Source organism: Stegostoma tigrinum, chromosome 7 (genome assembly GCF_030684315.1).
Source record: "Stegostoma tigrinum isolate sSteTig4 chromosome 7, sSteTig4.hap1, whole genome shotgun sequence".
NCBI classification, from domain to species: Eukaryota; Metazoa; Chordata; class Chondrichthyes; order Orectolobiformes; family Stegostomatidae; genus Stegostoma; species Stegostoma tigrinum.
In genome coordinates, this window is record NC_081360.1 from 24,914,718 (window position 1) to 24,929,093 (window position 14,376).

Genomic DNA, 14,376 nt, shown 5'->3' on the forward strand with positions numbered 1-14,376 from the left:
TCAATGTGTTGCAAGTTCACCACTTGGCACCATGCCAGGTACCACCAGAGCCAAGATCAAGCCAAGCACCATGACACCTTAGAAGTGCATCCTCTACCAACCTGGAGAACCTTCTAGCCAGGGGTGGTGCAGATGCAAGATGTCCTCTTCCTCCAGGTCCATCAGTAATGGTTACAACATCAGATCATGCAAGCCTGATCCAAAGTTGACAGGACCAGTGCAGTGTCATCCATCTTTAGTGATGATCAATTGTGTGGCAAAAACATTGATGACTTTCTCCACTCTGCCAGTATACATGCCACCATACTCCCGTATGATACTTCTCACACACACTCACTCACTCTCTGCTTCTGTTCCAACTCCGAACCATCGTCACGTTCCACCTCTCTCACTACTGTCTGCAACATCTTCACTCCTTTGCTGTCATCTACACCAATCCATCACGGCTCTACCACACTGCTAACTCACTCACACAGGACAAATTCCCACCTTCATCAACACTAACAACTGTTCTAAGCACTTTCATCATCCTTAACACCTGTCTTGCTCTTAATCCAGGAGGGAGCCCTTAATCCAATAGGGCAGAAAGAGGCAGGACAGGATGATGTGCAGCCAACATTCTACATCTTACCTCTTATGAAGAAGGGACCCTGATTCTAACTGCCCTGTGTGACTGACTGTGTCCAACCCTTGTGTAGTACTGGAGGCTGTCTGCAGGCCAGGACCTCAAATATAGGCAATGTGCCTTAACTTGTCTAAGATCCCCGTAAGATTCTGTCCTTACAGATGGTCATGGTCTGTTTTAAGCTGCTGATCTCGCTCCGAAATGGTCTGTCTTCTAGCACTGCCTTTTGTTTCATTTATTCACAAGATGGGTGTGCCACACCTTTACTCTGCATCCCCCAATGTCCAGAGAGCAGTTAAGAGTCTACCACATCGCTCTGGGTCTGGAGTCATGTTGCCATTTTATGACAGTCAGTGATTACACAGTCACCATTGACCATTTATTCCAAATTTTTACGGAATTCACATGTTATCATTTGCTGCGGCAGGATTTGAACTCCTATCCCCAGAACATGCAGCACAGTGGCTCAGCGGTCAGCACTGCTGTTTCACATCAGCAGGGACCCGGGGTTGATTCCACCCTCCGGTGGCTGTCTGTGTGGAGTTAGCACGTTTTCCCCGTGTCTGAATGGGTTTCCTCCAGGTGCTCCGGTTTCCTCCCATAACCCTACAATGTGCAGATTAGGTGTACTGGCCATGCTCAGTTGCCCCACAGTGTCCTGGGATGTCCAGGCTAGGCGGAATAGTCACGACAAATGTAGGGTTATGGGCATTGGTTGGTTTGAGTGGGGTGCTCGTCAGATGGTCGGTGCAGACTCGATGGACTGATGCACATGAACCTGGGGTTCTGGATTACTAGTTCAATATAGCCTGGTAACATTACCATTATGCCACTGCCTCTTTCCTGAATCTCTGTAATACAAGGGGTGTAAAACATTCAGAAATTAGGTCCTGTAATTGCAGATAAAAGAACTAGTTTCTTCCCTCGCTTTCTTTTGGTGTACTCTGTGTGCCTCTTTATTTAACATCTCCACACGTAGCTATACTTTGCAATTACCTTGGAATTATTGTTCAGCTTTGTGATTCTGAAGCTCACTCCACTCCCATCCTCTCAAGCTCCTCGCCAATCTGGATGGTCAGCAACTCCAACAGGCCCTGCAGTGCCAAGGTTCTTCAGTGGTTACTGTTCAGACTCAGGGCCTGCCCACAAATGAGATCCCATGAACTCTGGATCCATGTAAATCAGGGTGTTTGGGCAGAAAGAGATTTTCCATCTTCGGAAGAGGGGGAGGGAATGATGAGGACAAAGGCATGGCCAAGGTAATATTAGGGTCAACACAGCTTTAAACAAGCTCGATTGACTCGTAATTACTTATTTGCAGATGCCAGTTTTAGAGTCTACCTACCCACTGTATTACGAGGTTGAACGCAGGAATGGGTAGAAAGGTGGGGGATTGTGTATTCACCTTATTCTACATGATCCCCACTTAAAAGTACACTGGGTTGGTGAATGTATCATCCAGCCAATTAGTTACAGTTTTGTTTCATTGAAAGCTTGATTAAAATTTAATTTGCACAATAGCTCAGAAAGAATCACAATATGTCTGTTTCCAGTTTGATCTCTACCTGTGCATTGTAAAGTCTTTTTCTTTTTTCTTCTTTTTTCCTTTCTTGGCTTTTTTCTGCATGAAACCAGGAAACACAATGCATTAATAGAACAAAAAATTCTAACATTCGTTAGAAAGTCATCCAATGTGCAAACACCTGTTTTTAAAAAGAGATTTATTAACTACTGTATTCCATAAAGATTAAAACTGTAAAATTCATTGTCAGAAATATCAATATCTAGAGAACAATATTGTACATTCATGACACCCTGCAGCAATGAGTCCAAATTCTATCTAAATGTCACAGAAATCATTTTGAGAGCTGCTGGATTGTCATAAAAAAAGTCAAATGATTTATTACTTGTTCTTTATGGAAAATAATGTGTCAATTAGGTCTATAGTTCAAATCACTCTATGTGATTGACTATTAATGCCCCAAATGAAACTACACAAAAGCAAAAATCTCTGCTTTGCACCATCACTCAAGAGCCAACACAAAGTAAATATTTGGTTAACTTTTCAATTACATAACTTGTGAAAGTTTTTACATAACTATCAACAGATCATTAAACTGCAGAAAATGTTTCAGTTGTATTTAATTCAAATTGTAGTTGTTACCTAGCCAAACGTTTCTCAAAATCAACTGGGAATGGGAATACTACATAACTTTCTTTGCATGTTTGGCTCAACAGTACCAAAGCTCATGGTAGAGACCCATCAGCTAACTCATCACAAATTGTAGGACTTGTATCAAGAAAACCGTTGACCTTAGCTGAATAAAGCCCACTATGCAGTTAGCCAGCATTTGTTGCTGCTGTTTTGAAATCTCCTTACAACATAGGGAGGTTTATTCCAGAGCACCGATAGGCAAGAGATACAGAATCACTTGCTTTCAAGTTAGTTTGTGTATTATACAGAGTGATTTTTTTAGGCTGGTTTCCTGAATTAACTGGTAAGGATTATCCAGATGTTGATAAATATCTTCCAAAAAGAATATTGTAAATTATTTACGAGGGTGTATGGTCAGTTCCAGCGTATAGTATCACTGTCTGTCAATTTATGGGACATTCCAAAATCTAAACATAACTTTCAGTTGATTAGTACTGCTACACTGTTGGCAATTTACATGAAGAAACACAGTAAATTAAAATAGTCTAAATGGGCATGACTGTACAATTACTTGAAGAAATCCCCAGGGTAGCATCCTAGACCCAATTGTTTTCCACTACATCATCGACAACCTTCCCTTAGTTAAAAGATCAGAAGTGGGAATATTTGCTGATGATTACATAATGTTCAGCACCATTCACGATTTCTCATATACTGAAACAGCCTCTGTGTATATGCAACAGAACCTGGACAAATTCTCAGGCTTAAACTGAGAAGTTGCAAGTAAGACTCATACTGCAAAACTGCCAAGCAACGATCATCTGAAATAACTCAGAATCTAATGCAATCTCCTTAAAAGTCAGTGGCTTTATCATTACTGAATATCCTCACTTTTAATCTGCTGGGGGGTTATCATTGATATTAAACTGAACTGCACCTGCCATATAAATAAAACGGTTACAAGAACAGATCAGAGGCTGGGAATTCTATGGCTAGTAACTCACCTCCTGACTCTCCAAAGCCTGTCCACCATCTACAAGGCTCAAGTGTGATGCAATATTCCCCACTTACCTATATGGTTGCAATTCCAGCAATGCTCATGATTCAAAACACCATCTAAGCCAAAACAGCCCTCTTGGTGACACCGTAACCACCACCTTCAACATTCATTACTTTCACCTCTGATGCATAGTGGCAACTTGCCCAGCTTCAGTCAGTAGCACTTTTCAAAGCTTTGGCCTCTATCACGTGGGAGGACAGGCACAGCAGGTGTATAGAAACACAATCACCTCCAGCTACACACTAACTGTATTGAGGTCCTTTCAATGCTACAGGATGAAAATCCTCAGGCTTCATCCTAACAGGACAGTTTCAAGACAGCCTACCACCACCTTCTCCAGAGAAATTAGGGTTCAGCAATGCATGCTTGCATGAGCAAATGTATAAAAGTAAATGTCATGGGTGCGGATTTTCTGTCTGTAGAGTTGCTGCAGGGAGTGCCATGGAAGCTGAATCTCTTCTGCTTGTGCACGCTGTACTACCAGCAGCAGCCAGCATGGGCTGTCTAGTGCAATACTTTGGGAAAGATATGTACAGGGACATTCCTCTTGTACACTGGAAGCGACTAATTTGGCATTGTCGCAATGTCCTAAGGCCTAATTTATTGATGTGATGCCTACCAAATTCGCAAAACTACACTGTTTCTGTCCATGTTGTGAAAGTGTTGTTTCCCCGTTTCAAACTTAGACCCTATTGTATTGTGCTCCTGAGATGCTGCTTGGCCTGCTGTGTTCATCCAGCCTCACATTTTATTATCTTGGAATCTCCAGCATCTGCAGTTCCCATTATCTCTGACCCTATTGGTTGATTGGGTAAATTTGCCTGCCATTCAAGGGTCGCATTTTCAGCTGTAAGATTCAGCTGTAAGCTGCATCAGTGCTATTTGAAATATTCCTCAACATATTTCAACTGATTAATTTTTGATCTACAGGACAGAGTTTGTGGAAATGCTGTCCTGTGCTTTGTTGGAAGCTTGTGCTTACAATCAGAGTGGACCTGACCCAGATATGGGGCTATGGCTCAAAACATGACCAGGACAGAAAGCAGAGGATCAAGAGAGGTACTTTTCTGGGAAGAGGGTATGGGTTTTCTAAAGCAGGCTGCAGCTACAAAAATTTTACCGAGAACAAGTCTCTGACTTTCATGAAAGCCAGAAGCAATGTCTGAAGTGAGCCAAGTGGTCCCTGAGGTGAGCCATTTCCTGCAACTCAATCTGAAGCCTCATAAGTAAGAAAGGGTCCAGATTGGTGGAATGCTATGAAGTCTGCATGCTTCTTTGAGCATAGAGATCCACAGCAATGGTATTAAACCAGCATGGCATCAATTTACAATGGAAAAGGCACATGTCAATGATTGTGTGGTACTATGTCTAGGTCATGTCCTTGCCATGACTGAATGGCTCGAGAAGTGTGAAGGCAGAAGGAGATGACTATGACATTAACGGAAGATGCATGTAAATGAGGTATATGAGGGTGTGAGTTCTGAACTCCACTGACTTCCAAATAATGCAAGAAAAGTAGAACACATCTGCAGGGATATTACAGATTTGCAAGAACTACAGTGTGGTGAAATTGAAGCACTTTAATTACTTAAATATCAATTGGAATAAAGTTAGAGTAAAATGGATAAAGAAAGGGAAGAGTTTATGAAATATATTTAAGAGAACTTCTTTCAACAGTATGTTCCAAGTCTAACAAGGAAGGAATTATTGCTAGATCTGGTGATGGGGTTTGATGTAAGCCAAGTGCACAAAACGTCTGAGCTTCAATCTGAGAGGGCTGATAGCCAGGGTAAAATGGAACCAAAGACCAACAAGGAAAACAATACCATTAGGTGATCCTTAAGGAGGAAATCTTTCAAATACAAGCTGCACACAGTTCAACAAGGGTGTAAAGTTTGGGGCCCGAAACCAGTGTCCGTTCATGGTCAGGGAAAATAGGAACATAACGCAGCCAAACAAAAAGTGTTCATGATGTGTATCGTGTGAATTTTTCAAATAAGATCCAGGCCAAATACAATGTTAGAAACATTGAGGTCTACAGAACAAAGGCCCTGTGGCGCGCACGACACACACACACACACACAAAACACTGGGAGCAATCTTAATTGTAAGTGAGATTTCTGCCCTAATTGTGGGGAAGTGGGATGGGGTAAGAGTCCTGCTGTGGAGAATTGTCAGTCAATTAGTCACCTGGCAACTCCATTCTCCCAGCAGAACCACATGGTACTGATTTTCACTGCTGCCAATAGGCAGTTCCGGAGAAGAGGAGTACTGACAGGCTGTGATGAGGCCCAGCTGAGGATGACTGGAGTCCAAGGTTGAGAGGTTGGTGGGGTAGGTGAACGGAGACAATTGCCCTTAGGAGGTGAACCTTGCCAGACATCAGCCCACACAGCTAAAGGTATCAAGCTTCCCACATGGCATAGGCTTCCCTTAAGTGATGATTAGCAGACCACTGAAGGGCCTCAATATTCCCAAAGCTGATTGGCCAACCTGACAGTTCCACTAATCCTCATAAAATTGAGACACAGCTCCAGGGCAGGCTGGTACACAGACGGTAGGCCACTTTCTGGTTTTCATAAGCACCTTCATCTTCAAAGATGCAAGCACGAGAGCATAAAATCCAGCCCAACGTGGACAGGATGGCAGTTGACATAAAAATGAACCAAAAATCTTCTGCTGGCATTTACATAACAAAGAGATAATAAGTGGTGAGATAGGGCCTGTTAGGGATCCATTAGGGTCAAAGAAAACGATATATTTTTACAAGGATGAGGAAGGTAGAATTTCAATAAAGTTTAATACAAATATGTTGGAGGTGATGCATTTGACAGAAGTGGGAAAGACAGACTCTTTTCTTAAAAAGGTCTCCTCCTGTCATTGCACATTGATTCTCCTGTCTGCTGCTTGGGCTCCATTACAAACTCTTGCTCTCACCGGAATAGTAATCCAGAACCCAAGGCTAATGATCAGGGGATAATACATTGTGGAGCTGGAGGAATGCAGCAGGTCAGGCAGCATCAGAGAAGCAGGAAAGTCAATGTTTCGGGTCGGCGATCTTGATCCAAAACATTGACTTTCCTGCTCCTCTGATGCTGCCGGACCTGCTGTGTTCCTCCAGCTCCACACTGTATTGACTCTGATTCCAGCACCTGCAGTTCTTGCTCTCTCCAAATGTTAATGGGGCATAGGTTTGGATCCCATCAAGACAGATGGCAAAGTTGGAATTCAATAAAGATGTAAAATAAAAAGCAAGACTAATGATGATCATGTAACCACTGTTGATTGTTGTAAAAACCCATCAGGTTGACTAATGTCAGAGATAATGGAAACTGCAGATGCTGGAGAATTCCAAGATAATAAAATGTGAGGCTGGATGAACACAGCAGGCCAAGCAGCATCTCAGGAGCACAAAAGCTGACGTTTCGGGCCTGGGCCCTTCATCAGAGAGGGGGATGGGGAGAGGGAGCTGGAATAAATAGGGAGAGAAGGGGAGGCGGGCCGAAGATGGACAGAAAAGAAGATAGGTGGAGAGAGTATAGGTGGGGAGGTAGGGAGGGGATAGGTCAGTCCAGGGAAGACGGACAGGCAAGGAGGTGGGATGAGGTTAGTAGGTAGCTGGGGGTGCGGCTTGGTGTGGGAGGAAGGGATGGGTGAGAGGAAGAACAGGTTAGGGAGGCAGAGACAGGTTGGACTGGTTTTGGGATGCAGTGGGTGGGGGGGAAGAGCTGGGCTGGTTGTGTGGTGCAGTGGGGGGAGGGGACGAACTAGGCTGGTTTAGGGATGCAGTAGGGGAAGAGGACATTTGGAAACTGGTGAAGTCCACATTGATACCATATGGCTGCAGGGTTCCCAGGCGGAATATGAGTTGCTGTTCCTGCAACCTTCGGGTGGCATCATTGTGGCAGTGCAGGAGGCCCATGATGGACATGTCATCTAGAGAATGGGAGGGGGAGTGGAAATGGTTTGCGACTGGGAGGTGCAGTTTTTTGTTGCGAACTGAGCGGAGGTGTTCTGCAAAGCGGTCTCCAAGCCTCCGCTTGGTTTCTCCAATGTAGAGGTAGCCGCACCGGGTACAATGGATGCAGTATACCACAGGTTGACTAATGTCTTTTAGAGAAGAAAATCTGCCATCTTTACGTCACCTAGCCTCTATCTGACTCCAGACCCAAAGTGATATGGTTGCCTCTTAGCTGCCCTGTGGAAAATTGGAATGGGTAACAAATGCCAATGATGCCCATATCTCATGAATGAATAATTAAGGAAAAAATCCTAAATATAGCAACTATTACTGATGCAGGAACTCACTCATGGTCCTTCCAAATCCCTTGACTTAACAGTCAAAAACAAGTTTCACTTTCTTATAAATGTGAAGGTTTGTAAAGTCTTCAACAAACACTGTACATCCACTGATTTTGCACCAGCAAAAGAAAATTAAAAGGACACAAACTGAAAGTTGCACATTAGCTCTTTAAATTGTGTGATTGGTGAGGGTGGGGTGCAAGGCAATGGGTGAGGGGCAGATGTGGTCTAGGTCCTCATAAGCAGCCTGAAGCAATTAAAGTGGCAGTTTGAGACTTTGAGCCATCTACTCTGTATGCTTCCAGTGGCATTTTAGTATCCACACACCAGTACCCTGACAGTCAGGCCTTGCTAGGTGGTCCAACCAGAAGTGGCTGGCAGCTCCAGTTGACATTTTTGCATGTTTGTATTTCCATAGCATGAGCAGTGTCTCACGATCCGATGTAGGGACACAAATGTTTGTTTTAACGTGCATAGAAAGGTTAAAATACAATTAAAAATAAATTTGTCACTTTGTACAGTGAAGTTATTTTCACATATGATTGCTGGTTACTTTTCAAGTGCCTATATAGGCAAAAAGACAGGAAAGGAATTGAGTAACTTACACACCAAATTTTGAATTAGTTAATCTGAAGTGACTGTCAACAAAGTGACATTTAATCTTGCTTACCTGATGAATTACAACTGTGGGACCAGATATATCCAAAGGAAAAAGGCAATTTGGTATTTTCCTTCTTTTGGTGATCACATGTGCTTATTCATAGTCTTTAATGCAGCTGACAAATTATCAAGAGACCATGCTCAGAAGACCTCACATTTCTGGTTGGTTCTTTTTGCAAGGAAATTCAATCTTGATTGAGTTCTCAGAGCACTGTATCAACTTGGTATGACCACATGATTTTTACTTAGATGTTGCAGTATTTTCAGGTTTTGTGATTCTTGCCTTGATTGGGTTTAAGGAACTATTTGTTTTACAGTGGTACTGCAACAACGACAGTCTTAACAAGAAGCAGCTCATCTTCACCAAACATAGCTTAGTGCATTTCAGCAATTAGACACAGATTACAACTTGTGAGATATAGTTACTGAGATGGCTGGTAGTGACCCAACAGTAGCGTCCCTATGTCTGAGCCAGGAGACCCAGGTTCATGTCCCCCCTACTTCAGAGGTGTGTAATAACATTTCTGAATAGGTTTAATAATAATATCTACTAAGATTACTGGGAGTCTTAAATTATTCGGCAAGTCCATAGCCTTCAAAATCCTGACCTCTTCTACTTCATCCCCATCCAAGCCTGTATTTCACCATCTGATTGGGAGACCATCATGCAGTCTACACATTAATCCTTTTAGGTCCACTATCTTGTACAACAGATATCAGCATGATCTGGGCGTAATCAAATGAAAAAGTGCAAAAGTTCAACGAATGTTAAACATAAGCATAACCCAAGACCTCTTTATGCTGAAGTGTACATGTTTTTGCAAAGTCCAGTCATTTGGAACAGTCCTCACCCACAAAACTGGACACACCTTTCGGTCGGACTGATGAGTACATGGATGTGGGTTTGCTCACTGAGCTGGAAGGTTCGTTTTCAGACGTTTCGTCACCATTCTAGGTAACATCTTCAGTGAGCCTCCGACGAAGCGCTGGTGTTATGTCGCGCTTTCTATTTATGATGAGTACATGATTATGAGGCCTGTATGGGGTTGGGAGGTTGGGGTGATGACCATTACATTGCTGCCAGATGTCTGGGTGCCTTAGTATCCATGATTACACGAATCCAGTGCTAGCGAATTGCTACTGGCCAGTACTCAACCGAGAGTAATTTCCCTCTAGATGTTGCTGTGATTCAATTAAATTCAGTTTAAATTGGGCCACATTCAGTCAAATGATAAGGTACAGAAGATCAATTAATGCCAAATGAAAATGCGATCAAGAACACAAAATCGCCAGTTGAAAAACTACTCACATTTTGGAAATTCCACTTGTTTTTGTTAATCTTTTTCCTTTTTCTACATGCTAAATTGACTTGTTTCAGTCACAAACTGATTACAATGTATAACGTTACTCAGTTCTCTTGGTTCATGGCATATTTTATGCTTGGGCTTATGCTAATAGCTCTTCACGGAAACTTCACTGCAGCCTCACTTCAGTATCTCGTGCATGAGTGAACAGGGATGCTTACCTTCTTGCCACCTTTCTTCTTTGAACCTTTATCCCTGTCCACTGCTAGTTTTAAGTTCTTCAGTTCCTGTCTCATTAGTTCATCTACCTGCAATATGAAAGAGCACACAGGGTCATAGAGCTGTACAGCATGGAAACAAACCTTTCTGTCCAACTTGTCCTTGCTGGTCAGATATTCTAATTTAATCTAATCCCATTTGTCAGCAGTTGGCCCAAATCCCTCTAAACTCTTCTTATTCATGCACCCATCCAGTTGACTTTTAAATATTGTAATTGAACCATCCTCCACCACTTCCTCTGGCAGCTCATTTCATACATACATTGGTCTCTGCTTGAAAAAGTTCCCCATTTGGTCCCTTTTAAGTCTTTCCCCTCTCGTCCAAGACCTGTGCCCACTAGTTTTGGACTCCCCTACTCTGGGGAAAAGACCTTGACTATTCACCATGTCCTGCCCCTCATGATTTTACAAACCTCTACAAAATCACACTTCAGTCTCCAACGTTCCAGGGAAAATAGCCCCAGCCTATACAGCCTCTCTCTATAGCTCAAACCCTGGTATTAATAAAAACTTTTGCATTATCAATGGCTCTTCATACATAAGCTCTGCTTGAGCTGCTACGGAATAAGATCACATTCCATTTATGCACATGTACATAAATGAAAAAAAACTGCTTAGCATGTGCAAAATGTAAAATAACTCAAAAACATTTAATTAAACCAAAAATATTGCTAGAAATTTAATACAATTTATTAACACCTGGAGAAAAAGAGCTCCATATAAATTCTAGATGTTGCAATATTCGATTTTTAAAAATTGAAGGTGAAAGGGAAAGACAATTAGGTAAATGCCCACTTTAGAATTTGCTTACTCATCACCAATAGTTAGTTAAAAGAGTTTAAGCTTTTTATTTTCCTAATCAACATATTCAGAGATGTTATTATGCAAGTCTGGAGCAGGTGAGACTTAAACCCAGCCTTCTGGTTCAGGACAGTGTTCACTACCACTGGACCACAACGGGGCCCCTGTCAATTACTCATGAAAGGTTTTTAGAATCAAGGTAGAAAGGTGCAAAAGACATAAGGAAAGATCATCTTGTAAAACATTAAAAGTGTATTAGTAAAGCAAAAATGATGTCAAACCAGCAAAAGAATGAATTGAAGGCGCGTTAGAGAAACAGGAGAATCAAGAGGTCTAATGTTGATAGAACAGCTCCTGCAGAATCACAGCACAGAACGGTGAAAAAAAGTATGCTTAGTGATGGAATTACACTGTAAATGATAGAAATAGGGGATGTGCTTGGCTGGTCAGTTGGGAGGTGATAGTAAAAGGCATACTACCCATTGTAAAGCAGGAGAGTCGGGGTGTGATTAAATAGGACAGATACAGTCAAGAAATGTTGCCCACATAAAGCAACAAACATTGGTGAGGAAAAAGGACATCTCATAAATTGTAAAATTGCCTGTTACTTTGTGACAGGAAACCTGATTCTTATGGCACTTCATCATTATCTGATGTTCTTGCCTCCTTTCTTTGTTTTATTGAAGGACTCAAGTTTTGATATATGTCACTATTTAAAGGATTAGCAGATGTTTCCTTTGTCTTTATAATTGCTGACACCTGTTACATTTCTACCATTTTCTATTTTTATTTTAGATTTCATGATGTGATTACGATAGCAAATGAAGAATTCAGATTGTGAGCAGAGACACAAACAGAAATTGCCAGAGAAACTCAGCAGATCTGTAGAGGGAGAAAAACAGAGTTAACATTTTGACTCCAATGACCCTTCTTTGGGACCAGTTGTAGCTGGGAAAAGGTGGTATATGTGTTGAAGACAGGAGGTGAAGAGATAGGAATAAAGGAGTAAACAACAGGTGGAGATTGAGCCCAGAAAGACAGAACAGCAATTGGGCAGACAAAAGGACAGATAATGGTGAGTCAAGGAGAATGAAAATTTACAAATGGTGATTATTTGTGGGTGAAAAATGGCAGAGATGAAGCGGCCCATGTGATGGTAAGACTTGGTGTGTGGGAGTGGAGTAAGGACATGGGAGAAGTTGTACAGATTCTAAAATTATTGATCTCAGTGTTGAGTCCTGAAGGGTGCAGGGTCCTTGAGTGGAAAATGAGATGCTATTCTTCCAAATAGCACTGAGCCTTGCTGAAGTACTACAGCAAGCCTGAGACAGAGATGTTGGACAGGGAACACAGTGCTGTATCGAAGTGGCACTCTCTGTGAGGACAGAATGTAGGCATTCCTTCCAGCAGTTGCCCAGTATACATTTTGTCTCCCCAATGTACAGCAGATCACATTGTGAGTTTCACCTGGAAGATGTGCCTGGGGCCTTGAATGGTGAGAAGGGAGGAGGTAAACAGGCAGGTATTACACGTTCTGCAATATATCATGAAAAGGTGCCGGGTGGAGTGTGGGGAAATGCTGGCAGTGGAGGAGCAAGGGACCAGGGTGTCCTGGAGGCAACAGTCCCTGTGAAATGGTGAGAAGCGAAGGGAAGGGAAAGTGTGTTTGGTGATGGCATCCTGCTGGAGGTGGTGGAATTGGCAACTAATAATACTTTGGATGTGGATGCTGGTGGGGTGGCAGGTGAGGATGAGGGGAGCCCTGTATTGTGGAAGGGAAGAGAAGGGGTGATTTTTTTTCTTTTTATTCATTCACAGTAGGAGGTGTTGCCAGTTAGGCAGTTAAGAGTCAACAACATTGTTGCGGGTCTGGATTCACATGTAGACCAAACCTGGTAAGGTTGGCAGTTTTCTTCCCTGAAGAGCATTAATGACTCAGATGGATTTTTCCAATAATCAGCAATGGATTAATGGTCATATTTGACTCTTAATTCCAGATATCTATTGAATTCAAATTCCACTATCTGCCATGGGAGTGTTCGAAACTGGAGTTCCAGGACATTATCTGAGTCTCTGGGTTAACAGTCCAGTGATAATGCTACTAGGTCATCACCTCCCCACTAAAGGTCATCGCTTTCACTTAGGGCAGAAATGCAGGAAATGGTTGGACACAGCTCAGAGCCCCCTGTAGAAGATGGCATCATCAAAACAGATGGCATTCCTTGTGATCAGAGATGTGGATAATACAGCTTGGTTCTGCTTCCTGGGTGCTGCAATAAATTCACAACTTAATAGGGAGAAGGAAAGAGGGGAGTGCCATTAATGTTGAAAAGAACCCATTTTAGACAATTCCAATCATTCCAACAACTTCAATGTGTGGAACAAAACAGTTAACACGCTCTCACCATGTTTGAGTGAAGTGTTTTGCAATTTAACAACCTGTTAGACTGTAATTTATCTGAAACACAGTACCTTATGGATTGGCTGAGGTAATAAATTCCAGACAGAATTAAAAACAAATTTAACTTTACTAATGCCATTGATCTGTGTTTAGTTTCACCTTTTTTAAAAAGATTTCTTCCTAACCCTGTAATTTCCTTATCTTTAAACACTTGTCAAACTTGCTTTTAAAATTATAAATCAATCAGCTTTCACAAACTTTTCAGGAAGATTTCATCCAGATCCTGACAACTTGATGATTGAAAAAAATTCTTATCACCCTGTAAAACTTTCTGCCACTAAGTCTAAAACAACTACTTTTAGTTATAGTTCTAATATTTATACTTTCAAAATCCCTCATTATTTAAAAAATCTTTACTGGATCATCCATTAACCCTGCGCTGTTCCAAGCTGAATGGTTCTAACATTTCCAAACCTCTCCTCAGTCTTTCATTCATAGTAAATCTCCTCTGTAGCTTTCAAAGGTCTTTCATTTATTCCTTAAATTTAGAAACCAAAATTGTCTACAATACTCTAGTTGAGGCCTAAAGCTGTGTTTTAAAAAAATGTGACTCGATGCCTTTGCTTCCACATTCTATTCTACAATTTATAAACCCAAGTCATCAATATGTAATTCACCCATCAATCAAGCAAATGATGAGAATGTTGTACGAAGAACAAATGGACAGAATATTTGTAAATAAAGAAGGTGTACAAAAAGATCAGTATTTGTCACTTGGACAAGATCTGCA

The 14,376-nt window shown here is 41.8% G+C and overlaps 1 protein-coding gene across 1 annotated transcript in view; it reads right to left on the reverse strand.

Annotated features, from left to right (window-relative positions):
• iqca1 (IQ motif containing with AAA domain 1) overlaps positions 1–14,376 on the reverse strand; it is a 161,723-nt gene that overhangs the window by 55,174 nt on the left and 92,173 nt on the right. Inside the window, exons 11-12 of the mRNA XM_059647116.1 lie at positions 10,328–10,414; positions 2,191–2,246 (exon numbers count right to left, since the gene is read on the reverse strand). Of these exons, the coding sequence (XP_059503099.1) occupies positions 2,191–2,246; positions 10,328–10,414 (143 nt within the window). The remainder of the gene's footprint in view (positions 1–2,190; positions 2,247–10,327; positions 10,415–14,376) is intronic.